The following is a 19,376-nucleotide window of genomic DNA, read 5'->3' as shown; positions in this document are numbered from 1 at the left end:
TATATATACAATAGGGAGTGATGTTATATACAATAAGGAGTGATGTTATATATACACAATAGGGAGTTAAGTTATATATATACAATAGAGGGTGATGTTATATATACAATAGGGAGTGGTGTTATATATACAATAGGGAGTGATGTTATATATACAATAGGGAGTGGTGTTATGTATACAATAGGGAGTGGTGTTATATATACAATGGGGAGTAATGTTATATATACAATAGGGAGTGGTGTTATATATATAATAGGGAGTGATGTTATATATACAATAGGGAGTGGTGTTATGTATACAATAGGAAGTGGTGTTATATATATACAATAGGGAGTGATGTTATATATACAATAGGGAGTTATGTTATATATATACAATAGGGAGTGGTGTTATATATACAATAGGGAGTGATGTTATATATACAATAGGGAATGGTGTTATATATACAATAGGGAGTGGTGTTATATCTGCAATAGGGAGTGATGTTATATATACACAATAGGGAGTAATGTTATATATACAATAGGGAGTGATGTTATATATACAATAGGGAGTGATGTTATATACAATAAGGAGTGATGTTATATATACAATAGGGAGTAATGTTATATTTACAATAGGGAGTGATGTTTTATATATATACAATAGGGAGTGATGTTCTATTTACAATAGAGAGTGATGTTATATATATACATACAATAGGGGATGATGTTATATATACAATAGGGAGTGATGTTATATTTACAATAGGGAGTGATGTTATACATACAATGGGGAGTAATGTTATATATACATAACAGGGAGTGGTTATTATATGTATGCAATAGAGAATGGTTATTATATTCATTCAATAGGGAGTGCTGCTATAATTATACAATAGAGAGTGATATTATATTTATACAATAGAGAATGGTTATTATATTCATTCAATATGGAGTACTGCTATAATTATACAATAGAGAGTGATATTATATTTATACAGTTGGAAGTGGTATATTTGTACAATAGGGAGTGGTATATTTATACAATAGGGTGTGGTGTTATATTTATACAATATGGATGTTGCTATATTTATACAATGGGAATGGTGCTATATTTATACAAAAAGGAGTGGTGCTATATTTTTACAATAGGGAGTGGTTTATACTTATACAATAGGGAGGGGTATTCTATTTATACAGTAGGGAGTGTTTATCATATCTATACAATAGGGAGTGGTTATATTTATTCAATAGGGAGTGGTGTTATATTTATACAATAGGGAGTGGTTATTATATTTATACAATAGGGAGTGTTTATCATATTCAATACTGATATAGTAGGGAGTGGTTTTTAAACTTGTATAATAGGGAGCGGTTATTACATTCATATGATAGGGAGTGGTTATTAAATTTATGCTACAGGGATCGGTGTTACACAGACAATCGGAAATTGTGTTATATACAATATAGAGTGACTGTGAGGTGTATTATACATAAGAATTAATGCTTTATTTTCCGTGGCTTATACATGTATGTAGTGATAAATATATACACGATGGATTGTGAGTTGGGGAATTATGTTATATGCTTTCAAAGTTTAAAACATCGGTGCATCGCACAGGAAAGAGTCATGTATTTTAGAACAGAATTATGATAGGTATACAAATTGTCTGACAGACAGGTTTCCAGAATTACAGGTAAGGGTAAGTGTATTTTCCTAAGGTCCTACTGTATCAGTCCGCGACTGTTTCAATGCAGGGGCGGATCCAGAGTGGCGTTACGGGGGATGCACCCCCCCCCCCCCAATTTGGTTGGACGTTCTTCACAAAAATGGTCAGTTTTTGTCTGTGTAACTCTCCCTCCTAGGTACAAACTTAGGTCGCACACCTTTTTTATTTTTTTCTGGATCCACCCTTGTATAGTAGTGGGTTCTGGGCACCTTCTGCCTTCAATTCATTTTCATCTTTCTTTGATAAAATTAAAGATGGGTTCAAAGATTTAAAAATAGGTACAGCCAAAACAAATATTGAATGTATCAATACGATGTGTACGGTGTCCGGATAGGGCCATTTGCAAAAGTGTGACTGCGCGTCAGTCACAACACGCCATCACGCCAACAAGCAACGCACCGCCGCACTCTCACGCCAACAAGCAACGCGCCTTCGCGCAGACAAGCAACGCGCCTTCGCACCGTCACGCCAACAAGCAATACGCCTTCGCGCCATGTTGCTTGTTGGCGTGACGGTGTGATGGCGCGTTGCTTGTCTGCGCGAAGGCGCGTTACCTGTTGTCGTGAGAGCGCGAAGGCGCGTTGCTTGTTGTCGTGAGAGCGCGAAGGCGCGTTGCTTGTCTGCGCGAAGGCGCGTTGCTTGTTGGCGTGACGGCGTGTTGTGACTAACGCGCAGTCACGCTTTTGCAAATGGTCCTATCCGGACACCATAGATGTTCCATAAAAGCGGGTTCTGTTTTGATCGAGTGGCCTTTTTTTTTTTAAAAAAAAGTTGATCATACAATGTATCTGTCTTCAAATGAATGAGACAGATGTCATTGATCCGTACACATGTCAAAATAAACCACGCGGAGGTTTACACATGTCATGTCAAAATAAACCACGCGGGGGTTTACACATGTCATGTCAAAATAAACCACGCGGAGGTTTACACATGTCATGTCAAAATAAACCACGCGGAGGTTTACACATGTCATGTCAAAATAAACCACACAGAGGTTTACACATGTCATATCAAAATAAACCACACAGAGGTTTACACATGTCATGTCAAAATAAACCACGCGGAGGTTTACACATGTCATGTCAAAATAAACCACACAGAGGTTTACACATGTCATGTCAAAATAAACCACACGGAGGTTTACACATGTCATGTCAAAATAAACCACACGGAGGTTTACACATGTCATGTCAAAATAAACCACGCGGAGGTTTACACATGTCATGTCAAAATAAACCACGCGGAGGTTTACACATGTCATGTCAAAATAAACCACACGGAGGTTTACACATGTCATGTCAAAATAAACCACGCGGAGGTTTACACATGATGTTCTTGATAATAGATTTGTAAAAGTTTTAGATAATTACACAGAAACTTATCGGTAAAACGACTTTCAGAAAAATCTCCTTTATCGAGGTTTTTTTTTAAATAATGAAAGAAATTGAAAGATAATATTGGCATGCAACCATCATTAGAAAAGCATGTACATATATGTTTCCCATACAGAATACATGTATAACCTCGGGTATATAAAAAATGAGGGGCAAGTTCTCTATACGGTACATCATGGAAGATGAGACCATTGGAATGGTGGAAGCAAAATATGTTTCCGGTCAATTACTTATTGATCCTGTGAAGAATGACGTCACCAATAGCACAACCTCAGCTGCTCTTTCTCAATCTGATCCAAAACATTTCAATTTTGACATGTCTTTCGGTACTTCAGATATAATTTCACATGTTTGATTATTATTCATGTTTAGATTTGGGTCGTTTACATTCGATGAGCCTCTCCTAGATCTTTGACTTTTGGTAATCATTTGTCGGATTTTACAGAACATTCGACAGGACCACATTTTCGTAATGACATTGTTTTCTTTACACATAGTCCATTGCAAATATTTGTTATCTATCTATAATATCATGATTAGAATTCAAATAACCGTGCTGGATAACCGTGCTGGACTGTCTCGTGTCAGAGGAGTTCCGATATAGCTATCTAGGCGATAGGTGGCGCCTACACGTGCTGGACAGTCTCGTGTCAGAGGAGTTCCGATATAGCTATCCAGGCGATAGGTGACGACTACACAGATTGCATGCAGAGCAAAGCATTTTCCTCTTTATCTGTCTGTCACACATTATAGCCTTTTAAAATATAGTAACTATAACATTCTTTATTACTATGCCAGTGTTCTTTCGAAATACTCTAGGTCAGCAAATCATATTCTTGACAGACGGCAGACATCAGCAGGTGTACCTGCAAAAACAATTTAAAAGATGTATGATCACAACGACATTGGAGATATTAAGACGTAACTGTAACCTAATACCTGTCCACGTGACGGTAACCTAATACCTGTCCACGTGACTGTAACATATTACCTGTCCACGTGAAAAAAATAATTTGGACGAAGAGCAATCATACCTGAGCCTCTCTCTGTGTATGTGTTGTCCACACCCAGGTGTGAAGGATTTAATTAAGCAAAAAGATTATAACAAATTCGATATTAAAAAAAATCGCTACACGAAAAATGAAAATAACGAACCTCTGCTGAAGGTGTCATTGATTATTTCATTTAAAAGCGCACATGTATATTTGATGTTCATGTTTCATATAAATTATTAAAGTTTGTATGGATTCCAACTGTTTAATGTCCAAACTACATAATTCGCAAATAAATTAAACTTCTAGTTAGAAATGCACTGAAAACTAATATGTCCATCTAAATTATCAATATGAGAAAATTGTGTGTATTAAGGAGGAATGATACAACAATCACACATGAGGACTTTTACATTTAACTCAAGCCTGAGATGTCACTCGGGTAATAATGAAGTAGTGGAACCAAACCAAAGATGTGCCATCCATGCTCATTTTCGAGTGAAAAAGAATTTTGGAAAATTCAGATTTTGCTAAGAAGATAAAAAAGAATTTTAAAGTCCCCCAAAGGATTCTAACCCACTCTGACAACTGAGCGAACATTGACTGTCAACATATTAATCTCTCTGTTGAGATTTCTCCTTGACTCCCGGTGAATATACATACTAGGCACTGCAAAAACAAAAACAAAAAACACCTATACACAATAAAATGTGAATCGGGAGATATTACTCAATTGCTTAAAAACTCTTATGCATTTCCGGTGTGCAGTGTACCTAGCCTCCTTAATAAGATATAGACGCCTGGAAACACCTTGAAAATGCTTATGATTTACTCTTTAACTAAAGGGATCAGAGACCATGACTTTTATAAAGATTCGCTGCCCTTTGTCCTCAATGTCAAAACCTCCATCATCCACCAAGCTTTCCAGTTCCCACAAACCCCTGACCTCCATGAAGCCCCACCCCTCCCAGTTCTTCACCAAGACTCCCCGACATCACATTTTACCCACAGCTCGTTCTTAAAACTTTGTTGTCTCCTGTCAACCATTAAAACCTATCTTGTAAAAAATCTGAGTGAAATCGAAGCATTAGTTTTTATGCATTTTTTTTCTACAGACGAACACACACACACACACACACACACACACACACACACACACACACACACACACACACACACACACACGTAAAATCGTGCCGAAAAATCACAAGAAATTGTCTGTTTGAGAGCTTCCTTTCTGTCCTTGCATTCATTTGTACAAAGTATACTGATTGTGCTAGTATAATCATTTCTGTTAATTAGAAGAAAAAAATTGAACACAGATATATTTTTTTTACTGACATGCACGTTCTAAGGTTTTATATCTTTTACTATTTATTGTTGGTAATTAAGACCGCTACAGAAAAGACACGTTTGATATGAATTATCAAAATCTTAGAGATTCATGGATATTTTCCTTTGTTGAACAACATTTGATACGATAATCCCAGCTAGTAATAATGTTCAACAACAAAATCGTCAATTTGTTTCTATGATTGATGGTACTAAATGCGCGATAAAATTGAATATTCAAACTAATTTTAACGCTAAACCCATTGGTACACTTCAAACACGATCGATGGATAACGAAAATCGCGAACGGTTGACGTATAAGTTTCCGAATTGTCGTGCGAACTAAATAGTTTACTGTGGGAGTGATTCTGAAGAAAAATAACTGCATGTGCGCGTGAGAATTGGGTGTTGTCTATGTATATAAAAGAACTTTAGTCCAAAGAACAATACTCAGAAGGTAGATAGTTAAAAGGTAAGTGTGCCTCTGTGTTTTAACTGATGATTTTAAAAATAACTTCTTTTTCAGAGGTTCGAATTTTACATATGGAAAAACAAGTTTGAATTCTAAACTTCGTTGTTTCATTTTAAATCATTTATGCATTCATCCTAGAAGAAAGAAGCCTGTTGCAAATAATAAGAAATTAAAGAAAGCAAGAAATTTGAATTTACTTTACTACTAGCATGCATAATTTTTTTAGATGATTTTGAAATTTTTACTATTTTGAAATCATTGTAATTACTTGAAAAGGATCTAGAAGAATAAATCAAAGAGCGGACGCGGCGTTTCGGTAATTTCCTTCCTTTTATAAATAAATCATGATGTGCATTTTTGCCAATATTTTTTTCTTTGAAAAGCTGCCTGTAGAATTCTATTAACACTTTCATGCTCGTCAATGAGAAAATTTGTAACAGCATATGCATTGTATCAAATCTTAAAGCGGAAAAAATTAACAAAGTGAAATGGGAAAAGTAAATGTTAATTTTCGTTTCGACATATCAAACACTCATGAAGTTATATGAAAACGATAGCATCGCATCAATAATCTTTTCATGTATTGTTTTTGAAATGCGTGTACCTTTGAGAAGAAAACAAAATTGTCTAAAAATAAATTTTCTATTTTTATAGCTCTAAAATGCCTTTCTAATCTAAGGCAGTGTCTAGGATGGGGTTAACTTTAATGAACAAACAAGCAAAAAACTTTAAAATTATGTAAAATTTCTATAGATCCTCCGCTTCCTATCCCCGTTTTTGGACACTAAACAAAGTCATACCGCCTGTTTCTGCTGTAGATTCGCTCTCCATCAATTGTTATTAAATAAGTTTCTGATTTTATGTCCACTTTTGACGCAGCACTGCCGTTTCTACAGAAGTAGGACCACTGAAGTGATGCTCAAGATAGCGATTAATCGTCCAATGCTCAAAAACATGTGACAGATATTTGAGATTGCATCTGAAATCTGTTCCGGTGACTACTTTTAATTCTCTCTTTTTTGTTGGAAACCAAAAAAAATAAAGTGATTTGCTTTGTAAAAATTCTCTGCATAAAGCGTCTCGCTTGGTTATATTTGGTTTGACTTTTAAGCATTATCATTCAGTAATGGTGGGGATTTGATTGCTAAAGTTTTCACCCCTTTTACAGTAAATGAATAAATCTGTCGTATAGTTTATTTGTGAACGGGTGTGCGATTGTAATAAATACCATTAATGGTACTCATTTTGTTCAGAAAGGGGATTACAGTCCCAAAAGGCGATAAATAGCCGTTTGGGGTGAAATTTTCTACAACTAAAACGGAGGGGGGGGGGGGTGTTGCACCATCCCGCCGCTAACATAGTGTATCCATGATTAATTGAATTGCATGCTTATGAATGACCCTGTGTGTTCCTAATTGATAGGCAGAAAGGAAATTTCCATCTTAGTCGTAAGAATATTTGTAACAAGGGCCACTTAATTCTCTCTACGGGCCTGATTTCTCTCTACGGGCCTAAATTCTCCCTACAGATCAGAATTCGTGTGCATTAGTACATTTTTAAGTTCTCCTATACAGCTTTTTTTATCAACTGATTGATGAAATGAGATATTACTTTCATACATAAATAGCATGATGAGATGAACGATATCGTATCAAAGTCATATCCCATTTCATCAATCGGTTGATAAAAAAGCTGTAGGAGAACTTAAACGTGCACGAAGTATAACGCACTTAGGCTGGTAAGAAGAATTCAGAACCGTAAAAGAAATCAGGCCTGTAGGAAGAAATCAGGCTCCTAGGCAGAACTCAGGAATTCAAACTGATAGGTATTCAGATCCGTAGGAAGAATTCAGGCCCGTAGGAATTTAAGCTGGTAAGAAGAATTCTGGTCCTTATGAAGAATTCTGGCCCGTAGAAAGAACTCAGGTCCGTAGAAAGAATTCAGACTAGTAAGAAATCAGGCCTGTTAGAAGTGGGGATCAAGCCCGGAAGAATATTTAAAGGGGAGCGAAAATTTAGGACCACAAAATACACTTGGACAAAATTTCACTTATTTTCTAAACGCATTTATAAATCGGAATGGTGGGCATATACAGTAACATTACGGGTCAGATTTGAGAATCTAAGTGCTTTTCTACAAGATATATTGTTTCTGAAATATTCATAAAGCACAAGGAAAACGAAAAAACAATTCAAAATAGCAATGCAGTACCGTTAGTATTCTGCAAATGACCCCCCCCCCCCCCACCAATTAAACCACAGTCAGGGTCTAATCTGTCTCGCCATTCAGCTACAAATGATATCCTAAAAGCGTCAGGGTACATAGCGTTATAGAGTCGATAGTCTGACGTCAGGGTACATTACAGATTGTTATAGAGTCGATAGTCTGACGTCAGGGTACATTACAGATTGTAATAGAGTCGACAGTCTGCCGTAAGTGTTAATTACGGACTATAAAGGGGTTGATATTTAGGTTATAGGTACAAACTGTATGTCTATTTTGATCGTACAATTTGACCAACAAGTTATTTTGGGTGATGCAAGCCTCCTCTCCAAGCAGAAAATTTGACATCTAAGGTAGCAAAACGCACACCCTATAATTTTCTGGATCCGCATTAGGCAATTCTAGTGAGAATCAAAAAGGATAAAAGACGGCACATAAAATGTGGTTCTATTAACGAGGATCGTACGATCTAGAACTTTTGTGTAAGTAAATAGAGAGATCTAAAGATAAATGTGCTGTTTCAGTTTTGTATCTCACTGTTGATTTATGCCAATCTGAATTGAATTTTCTACTTTGTGGTGCTTTTTTTTATTGTTGTTGGGTAAGATATTGTTTCATATTCTATATATATATATATATATATATATATATATATATATATATTTCCTCGTGCATTGACATTAGCATCCTTAGAAGTAAAAGTCTCATTTATATCGAGTGTCTGATGAAAGAGGTAATCGCACATGAATGAATAGTCGTTTAATGAAAAAATTCTTTGTAACGTGAAAGAGAGTTGATGAGTATTAACACAGGCTATAACCCTATATATCCAGGCACGTTTTTTTTTTTTATTGCAGTCTTTGAAATGACGTTGGTCTTCTAGTTATACCTCCATGAATGTTGGGGGCCCCTGCGAAATGAAAAGTGCGCATCCTCCATATTCTGAGAGTAAAATTAAACCATTGTTTGAATCGATTATTGTAACTAATACGACATAATTGAGTTTGTTTAAGAGATTAATTTGGCTTCATAGGGGCAATTAATATAGCGGTAATTTCTCTTCTACCAACGTGTTCCGTTGAGTTGTTCGGCCCCCTGGTTATTTGAATAGGGTGCAAGGGCAGCAAATTCGATAACGACAAATTGTCTTCGTCATCGCTTGTCAGGTTGATGGAGTACCAACGGTTTCCCCCCATACAAACCAGTTTTTTTTTTACCTGTATGATTATTGTGTAACATTTCACTAAATGATCCCCTTCCCCTTTTTATTTAAGCGTTCAGTTTACGTCCACCCTCCATGTTCAACAACAAAAAATAATTAAACTTGTAATTGGTAGTTATATATATATGTTAAAGACTGGACCACAATGTAAACTATTTTGTAAAACTAATTGTGCAATCTTGTATAAATAAAGGATATTATTGTCATTATCATATAATGATAAATAGTATACCAGTATGAATTCACTAATGTTATGAAGCTTTACAGCTAAATAGCAAATACTAACATAAGAACCACGGGGTTACTCAATAAATAAATGCATTGTGGATTCAATTCCCAGCATTGAATGGAAAATATTACTGGACACGGTTTAGACCATGATAGTCAAATCTTTGAAAATCTCCTGGATATATTAAATGATGTCCTTTTCTCATTCGCGCCAAAATTATCAAAATAAATGTAGAAAACTGCGTTGTCGCTCATTTTAGAGATGCATAACCTCTGAACACGTGACCTCCCCTCCTCCGCAGTGTAAAGTAGAAGGCGTTACCTTTTGTTTCATTTCAAAGTTTACAATTATTTATTTTTTCACTTGAAATGAAGAATTCTACTCTGTGATTGGGACGTGTTTAGGAGTTTGCGTTTGGTCCCCAACAGCAGGCGATGGCCAATGTCAAAGTCCGGGTCCTTTTGGAAATTGTATCTTGCAATTAACAAGGTCTTCAAAGAGTAGTGCAAGGGAGTAATTTGGAGCCAAGGCGGATGCAACTGTATATTTGTCCTGAAGATCACAAACCACAACCATACATTATCGTCATTTTCTGTTTTGAGGGGCCTAGAATCAATACGTTTCTTAAGTTTCATTTTCAGATAAACAGAACTTTAATTCTACATAAAGCTCACGGTATTTGCAAAGGATACCAAAAAAGGGAGAAAAATGAAATCGATTAGAAGTGATTTAGAAGAATTATTAGAACAACAAAAGCTACAAATCTTCTGCTGCGAAATGAACCGCCAGAGAAATAAGTCCGTGCAGAGAAATAAGTCCGCGCTGTTATTAAGATCTGTCATTAAAAGAAATCTGTACTGCGAGTTTGATGTTTTCTGAAATGAGGTCAGACCAACGACTTATTTTCATACCTATATATATATATATATATATATATATATATATATATATATATATATATATATATATGCACGATCTAAAAAGATACAAGGCCAGTAAAACATTGATAGAAGCACTGAGTAGGCAATAGATATGCTGGTAACGAAGCAGTAAATTAACATTCCAGTACACCTTTACAGTCCGAGATTGTTTATTCCTTATTTAGTCATTTTTGTAAACGATGTAGATTATCAATATTGTCGGTTTATTTTTCTTGGTACAATATTATATGTAGTGTGTTGTGTATATAGTATGTGATATGTCTCTTGATGAAGGCGTGAGAGAGAGAGAGAGAGAGAGAGAGAGAGAGAGAGAGAGAGAGAGAGATACACGTATATAAATAATAATATGCATATTTGCTTGACCTTCAGGAACCCAGTTTCTTTCTATATCAAACAATTACATGCTGTTTAAGATTTGTCAGAATAACTACTTTTCAACTGATTTCTCGGTCCAGCGAGTAGTCGGATGCCATCAATATTGAAATTCGAAGCGAGATCAACGCGGACGGTGGGAATACACGAAGAGTAATTGCTCGGACATAATGGAGAGACAAGTGACAGCGTTGGCCGTTTTCGTTTAATTAGTACATCTTAATGCGATCTTCTCCTTGATGGAAGTAATGCTTACAGGAGGTCAAAGAAATAAGGGTGTAGATAATCCGTGAAAAGACAGGAAAATCATTGGAAGTTCACGAATTTAATGTAGGTCTATAAATATATCGGAGGGACCCACCGCTCATCCCACGTCTAATGGTTAGTAACATGAACTAAAGACTCTAAACTGTGGCTACAAGTGATAGCGCACGAAATGTTCCACCCACACAAAACAATGGGGAAAAGACTCTGGTTTTAGGACATTTCTTAAAATCCACTTAGGAAAAAGAGAGGAAAAATTGTCTAAGAGTATATGACCTGCTTCCATTCCCACTTTATACTAGAATTGCTAATTGGCCTGCAGACACGTGCATGTAGCATCGTTGTACAAAGGGAATCGAAATAGCCAACCGAAGGGCAAGCTAACTTCACAATCATGAATGGTCTAAATTTCTTGAAAAAATAAATAAGATAAATTAAAAAAAGAAAAAAAGAAAAGTAAGACAAAACTTTGGGTCCAAACTTCAAAAATATTAAATGCGTCCTTCACCACGTGGGTTTAAGTCATCATACATTTCTTACCATTCAATACTACTATAAAATGTTTGGGTTCAGTCACTTGATATATCTTACTCTGCATGTGAATACAACTAACTTTTTGTGTAAATATAACGCAAAATGAACGTTGTCAAAACAGTGGAAAGGGGTGGGGGAGCAGGCATCCTGCCTCCGTTTGTTGTGTAGATTCTGGTAATTTTTCTAAAATGTCTTCACGTTATATAGAGTGCTTATTTGTGCAGAACTTGTTGTCCAATCCAGTTCTCTATGAAATAAAATATGGTTTGATTGAAAAACTTAAAAGCGTGCATATAATTAATCGACTATTTCCATTGATGAAATATAATTAAGCTCCGATTGGTTACCTTAATCGCGCTTCCGGTTATGAACATGCCAATTTTGTACATGTTTTGAGCTTCAATTATGGTGGTAACGAATACGTTTGTGAAATGCATATAGAAACGTAATGACTCTGGCACCGTGTATTCGGAAGCCGTGACGGAGATTTGTAGTGATGACGGTATGGCATGCAATGATGAAGATTCTGTCCGGAACAGACGTAAAAAATTGTTGGACCTCCGAGGACAATTTAGAGTGATGTGTTGATTATGTGATAGTCTTATCAATCAAATGATGGTCTATCCTGATCAGATGCCTTCTCATCCTGAACAGTTTGATTGTTATTGCAACCCCGTTACTCAGAACGAGACTTACGTTGTCGCTGACGTCATTATGAGTGTAATGGAGGTTAGAGTATTAAAACTAAATTGCGCCACGCCGGTTTTACTCCGTACACTCTGCGAACATCATCATTCAACAATTGTCCCGAGATCTCTAAATGTTTTGTCATTTCCAATCACTGCGAGAATCGGAATCCTCGCAATAAACTTAAGCTTGGCACAATGCAAAATGACCGAATTACAAACAGTCTGAACTTGGAGTCCAACACACCAACCTCCTCTTGACTCAATCAACAGATATTATATCATTTTCAAGAACGCTAAATAATCAATTCATATATATTGTAACTTATGATAAAATGTCTTTAAAAATAGAGCTGAAGAATGTTCTACTTGACTGCTTTGTCTACCATCATTGGCCTAGACAAAGTTTTACGTCTTAGGTGAAACGTGGCCAGGGTACATGGGGGGGGGGGGGTGTTGTTTCGAATACATGACCTCCTGATTACGAAGCAAACGCTTTAGCAGAAAGTCTCCATCACAAAAGTTTGACCCATATTGTTTGTAAGATCAAATTGTCAAGGTAATCAATTCACTTGAATTAATAAAAGACTCCGGGTGCTGTCTCTAATACTGCGATTTGCTACTTAAGTTTTGCAAAATGTCTTTGTAAATACATTTTCCCTTACATAAGGAATATTATGTTTACGTGTTTTCACCTGGAACACATGGAGTCTGCGGGAAATGAATGAAATTTACCAATTTGATATTGCATTCAACCTTTCCCCTTACTATAACGGCTGTAAAAATAATACAGATATTTCAGACACTTCAGTATATGTGGTCTATTGGCAGTATACCTGGCTTGTGTATATGTTCAACTATTGAATATCCATTCTCTCACCAGACGGCGCGTTACACAAGATTCGCGTACAGTAAGGGAAGCTTGTCTAAAGCGCCCTCTGGTGAGAGAATGTTAAATAAAGTGAAGATTCGATCATTAACACTTAAACGTTTGACGACGATAGTGCAATAAAAATCCAATTACTGGGAGCATTGTGATGATTTGCCAATGACTACCTTTTAAAATGAATGCAAAGTTACGGCTGAAATCGACGCTGAATTGAAATTGACGCAGAATTCGAAAGTTCATTTGAGCAAAAGACTCGTGCGAGTTCGAACACTTGGCTAGTATTGTGAAAATGGCAATACTTAGCGCATGTCAAAACTAGCCACCACTCCATCAATAATGGAAAATAAATCAATTTTCTTTTCAAAGTATATGTAATAGGTTATGAGAAATGTAACGTGACAAAACTATTGACCATATCCCTGAATTCATACTGAATCTATCAAATGATATCAGAGGAGCTCATCTAATCATCACCCCTTGACAACTAATGGTATAGATAAATAGATAGATAGATAGATAACAGTGATCAATCTCACAACTCCTATAAAGAAAGCATAATTAAGTTTATTGGGCAAAAACGGACCCCTGGATATACCAGAGGTGGGATCAGGTGCCTAGGAGGAGTAAACATCCCCTGCCAACCTTATTTATCTTATCCTGTCGATTATACTTTTACATATATATACTGAATACTTTTAGTGTGCTATGGATGGACACTATTGGCTGATTTTCTCACTAAACCAACTTTTTTACATTTTCATTACTGTCTCATTTCAGATGAAGAATTCTTTGGAGCACCTGTTAGCGTCCTCAGTGCTAGTTCTCTGCCTATCGTGTGCATTCACAAATGGAATCTCACAAACACAAAACAGCATTGTACAGTTATCAAAACTCTTCAGTAAACTACACGATATCCAAGACACAAAACAGAGCCAAGCCGAGAGCAGCAAAGATCAAATACGATCAGACACCAGGAAACAAAGAGGTGAAATCGGTGTCATTCTTGCTCTCGGTGCCCCAGTGAATATGGAGACATTGGGTGAAGAGAAAGTTTTGGAGGACAAACAGACAGACCTGAGTAATCGTGGATGGGACATTGATTTTGATGACGCAGAACAGGAAGTGGAAAAACGTCAAGGAGCTTGGGATTATGATTATGGGCTAGGTGGTGGGCGGTTTGGCAAACGGTTTGATTACTCATTTGGCGGCGGGCGGTTTGGTCGGGACATCAATCATGTGAAGCAAGAAGATATTAACTAAAATATGTATTTACCTCCGCATAATGAACCAGCTTTCATTTCAATTCAGCGCGATTGCCATGATTAAAGCGTAGGTTAAGTTTTTCGATTAGAAATCAAAGACAGGTATGCCTGAAATTAAAGAGACGTCATGCGTTATTGTAAGTCGTTTAGCAGCCTTTGACAGTAACATGAACTTGCGTGTAATTGCGTATTTTGTTTTTAGCAGAGATATTATATTGCATGAGATATGGGAAAAATAAATGTAATATATGAATTCTTTGTATCACATATTTATGTATCTTGGTTAAACACTTTGACACGTACAGTAAAATGTTTTACAGCGAGTTCTCAATTAGTTCTTTTCTTATTTACCATAGCTTCAACGTACACCAAATTATATTGAATTCCAATTTCAAATGAAGTTTCGCACATAATAGATTTTTCTCTATGTTTTATATGTTTTTGCAGTAAAAGAAACCTGAAATTCATCATCTTTGTTATAATTTATTTAGCGTCAATAATCTGCCCATCTCAGCAAAACATGAAAACATAAACAGCAAGTCGGGTTGGCAAGATACATACACATGACGAAGAAACACGTGTTTAATATTAGTCATGTTATATTTACAGCAATTTAATTTCACGATTCTCATTTTTTTCTATATAAATGTTACAATCAGTTTATGTTTACAGTAATTTAATTTCACGGTTCTCATTTTCTTTCTATAAAAATGACACAGTCATGTTATATTTACAGCAATTTAATTTCACGATTCTCATTTTTTTCTATATAAATGTTACAATCAGTTTATGTTTACAGTAATTTAATTTCACGGTTCTCATTTCCTTTCTATAAAAATGATACAGTCATGTTATATTTACAGCAATTTAATTTCACCAATCCCCTTTTTTTTTTCTATATAAATGTTACAATCAGTTTATGTTTACAGTAATTTAATTTCACGGTTTTTCATCTAGGGTAAAATAAAACTGCAGCAAAAATAAGGTGATATTCAGTCATTCAAGAAATATTGGGTAAAATTAAGCAGACATTTCACAAGTACGTGCATTTAATGGGTAGGAACTACAACTGTATATGCTTAAACGAGTCTATATTTGAGTTTGATATATTCAACCTTAGAAATAAAAAATGATTACCATAGTGATGACGTTTGTTTGTCGTTAACATTATCGCAAGAAATTAAACTATGAAATAGCGAAGTAAACAAGTCGCAATGACCATTCAGTTGATTTAGATATCATCGACGTCTGCTGGTCAATTTATCTTGCATGCAGTTGTAGGAAAATAAATGAAATGAAATTCATCATCTTTGATGGAATGTATTTTTGTGTCAATAATCTGCACACCTCGGCAAAACAAATACGTTTTCAATGAAAAGATTAACAGCAAATCAGATTTACAGAAAAACGTGGTTAATATTGGTCTTTAAAGAGGTTCGCACCTGAGTTTTGTGGTATTGTATATCATTGGTTTCTACACTGAAGGAAAATTATGAAATCAAAAAGAAAAGCTGGGTTTATAATGCTTGGAATTGAGCTATAGTGTATTAAACTTGGTCCTTTTGCATTTAGAATTTGCACACGATTTATTCACATCAACTAGAGTTGTTTGTTTTGTGTCAACACATCATAAGCAACACAAATCAATCATTACATCAAATGAATACGCACTTATGTCTTCAAATAATATACAAATGTAGTTATAAACTAGATGTGTCGGTAGGACGCGAATGTCAGTAAAGTCAAATGTAGGAAATCCATCGAATTACAGCATTGCATAGGGTATTCAGATTAACGAACCTGAACAAAACTCAACCTCGATCTGTAACTCATCAATATACACATGCATACAAAAACTCAGTTCAATGTCTCAAGGCGTTGATAATATTTCTACCTTAAAGGGGCACAACTCCATCAAAAGTCAACGAATTGGAAAATAACTGAAACTCGATCTGTAAATCATCAATATACAGCTGTACACAAAAAATCAATTCAATCTATCTCAAAGCGTTAGAAACAAAGTACGGAAACCTGGGTGTCGCGGAAGGAGGGAAGGACAGAAGGACGGACAAGGGTAAAATTATATGTCCCGACCACTTTGTGGCGGGGGCATTAAAAGTTTTAATCCCAGTTGATCGGAAGTAATATGGAATTTGAGAGTTCAACAGAACATATTGAAAGTATTATCAATTTTTTAAATTGCACTTAAATTACAAAGTATTGCCTTAAAATTTTAGATGGAACTAAATAGGGGTTATAGATATTTAAAAAAATTGAATTATGGGCCAAAATGCTGATTTTCATACAAAATTTCTGGTGAAACAATATAGTTGTTTGTAAGAATCGGTGTTCTGTTTACAAAAACAGCAACCAAATTAACGAATTCACACCATTTGAACTAGTTCAAAGTATCTACTACATAAATCACAAATTACAAATTTGAAATACACACCTAGGGGTATATTTATTCACGATAAAACAAAAACTGTCAAATTGTGTAGGTTTAGATCTTTGGCCCAAAGAATCTTTTCGACGCTTGTAGTGCTTTCCAAATTGAATCGACATAAACATTTTCAGTTGGATACATTTAAATAGTAAATATAAATATATAACATATTTGGACCAATAGAATAGTTTTATAAGTATATTGAACCATTATATACAGTTACAACATCCTGGGCAGTTGTGCTCAAAAGCTGAGGAGCTAACTCCCTCAAGAGCGCATCCTTACAAATACCCATTTAATCGTACATGAAAAAAGTGAAAATAACGAACAGTAATCAATCTTAGAACTCCTATAAGTGAGTAGGGGGAACACGGACCCTGGACACATCAGAGGTGGGATCGGGTGCCTAGGAAGACTAAGCATTCCCTGTCGACCGGTCACATCCATCGTTGTGAGCTCTATAGCTTGATCAGGTAAACGGAAGAATCTGTAGTCAAAATCAATGTGCCAAGAACGGCCTAACAATCGGTATGAAACACGTTAGACAGCATTTAACCCATTGAACGATTGAAAAAGAATGGGTTTACGAAAGATCAATGTGTTTTCAGTGACAACCTCATTGTGTTCGAGTAGAGGAGCGGTAAGACAAAGCATGCTACGTGACCGGTGAACAGGGGATGCTTACTCCTCCCACGTGACCGGTGAACAGGGAATGTTTACTCCTCCTCTGGTGTGTCTAGGGTCCGTGTTTCCTCTACTCTTAAGTTTGTATTACTTATAGGAGTTATGATTTTTTTTCAATTGTAGCAAATTAATCAACGATGAATGAAAGGTGAAGATAACGAACAGTGATCAATCTCATAACTCCTATAAGCAATACAAAATAGAGAATTGGGCAGACACGAACCCTGGATACACCAGAGGTGGGATCAGGTGCCTAGGAGGAGTAAGCATCCCGAAGTGAGCCCTATAACTTGATCAGGTAAATGTAGTAAGTAAGAATTAATGTGTCAAGGACAGTCTAATAATCGGTATGTAACACGTCAGACAGCAGTTGACCCTCTGATAGGTTGCATTGACAAACTATCGTTATAACGACCACACAATTTGCGAAATGCTGACTGTTGCGAAACGATACTGTTGAAATCCCTGTAACTTCAAATTCTCTGTCTCGTTTTAAAAACTGACCATACGCAGAAGAAGCTTTTGCGTATCGAATCAGTTGAGAGATATAAACACCATATGTAGGTGATAATGGAATATGGTTATATAAATATGGGAAGTTGGCGATGGAGAAGCTGAAATTACCCCGTTTATGCTAAAGTTGAGTTGCCAGCTTGCCATCAATATCTATCCTCTATAAAATATCTAAGTACGAAGCAGATGTGGAGAATCTGTGGTGTCTTTTATTTCGAGTTTACAGAGGAAGATCGAATCGATTGATTGATTGTATCTTGTTTAAAGGGAAAGACAACCCTAACCACATTGTTGCTTTTATGAATAGAGTACTACTTACTTATATCGTAGATGACAGTCCTTGCTTGACAATCAAATTAATATTAATCTATCATATATTTTAAATTACCCGCCGCTAAGAGAGCGGCCATTGAGGTTTAATTTATGACTGCAGCACTGTAAATATGACAAGTCACGAACACTTATGTTTGGAGCCGTATAGCCCATTCTTTCGCAAGAAGAAATAAAGAAAAGAAGACGTTAAGTCGAGTCGCAGACCAGGCAGACGGTACACTTTTCTTCATACAAATGTCTCGAACCTCAACTTGTCATTACGCAAATGATGGATCCATAGTTTACATCAATCTTTCACCAGAAGGCGTTACGCTACGCTCCACAACAAAGTGAAGCTTGCGTAGCGCGCCCTCTGGTGAGAGAATGAGTTTACATTGTCTTTTCTTTTCAGATGACTTAGTTGGGTCAGGAATTTCGAAAAAAAAAACACCTTTTTTTCACACCCTTCGCATTTGTGTAATTAACTGCTTTACAACAAGGCATCACACAATTTATTTGTAAAACCTACCACATGCATATCTTTGATGATCTTAGAATCTCAACAAAACCGGAACAGACGGTGTGACGTAAAAATTATTGATTTTTGTGGTCTTGAATACAAAAGAGTTCCACATCATGGCAGCCTCTATAGATGGCGGGAATTGCAATCTTTAACGTTTTCAAATTAGCACTGAAGGTTATCTAGGCCGTATATCAGCAGAATAGTATGGCAAATTTTTAACATATAATTAATTCTATCATTTATCATGTAAAAAAAAATTGGGTTGCCTTCCCCTTTAACGTCTCTTTCTTGAGAATTTTTCACTCATATGAGGACGTCACAAATACCGATGAAGAGCTTCAAATGTAGGCCTTTGCTCGGCGCTTACGATCA

The 19,376-nt window shown here is 36.0% G+C and overlaps 1 protein-coding gene across 1 annotated transcript; it reads left to right on the top strand.

The window, feature by feature from the left end:
- Positions 1-5,717: 5,717 nt before the first annotated feature.
- On the top strand, positions 5,718-15,667 carry LOC125682051 (uncharacterized). Its single transcript, XM_048922433.2, has 2 exons — positions 5,718-5,904; positions 14,042-15,667. The coding sequence occupies exon 2, from the start codon at positions 14,042-14,044 to the stop codon at positions 14,522-14,524; it is 483 nt and encodes a 160-aa protein (XP_048778390.2). The 5' UTR covers positions 5,718-5,904; the 3' UTR covers positions 14,525-15,667.
- The last annotated feature ends 3,709 nt before the right edge of the window (positions 15,668-19,376 follow it).

Source organism: Ostrea edulis, chromosome 2, assembly GCF_947568905.1.
Source record: "Ostrea edulis chromosome 2, xbOstEdul1.1, whole genome shotgun sequence".
NCBI classification, from domain to species: domain Eukaryota; kingdom Metazoa; phylum Mollusca; class Bivalvia; order Ostreida; family Ostreidae; genus Ostrea; species Ostrea edulis.
Note: the sequence above shows the minus strand (reverse complement) of the source record. Positions and strands in the feature narration are given on the sequence as shown.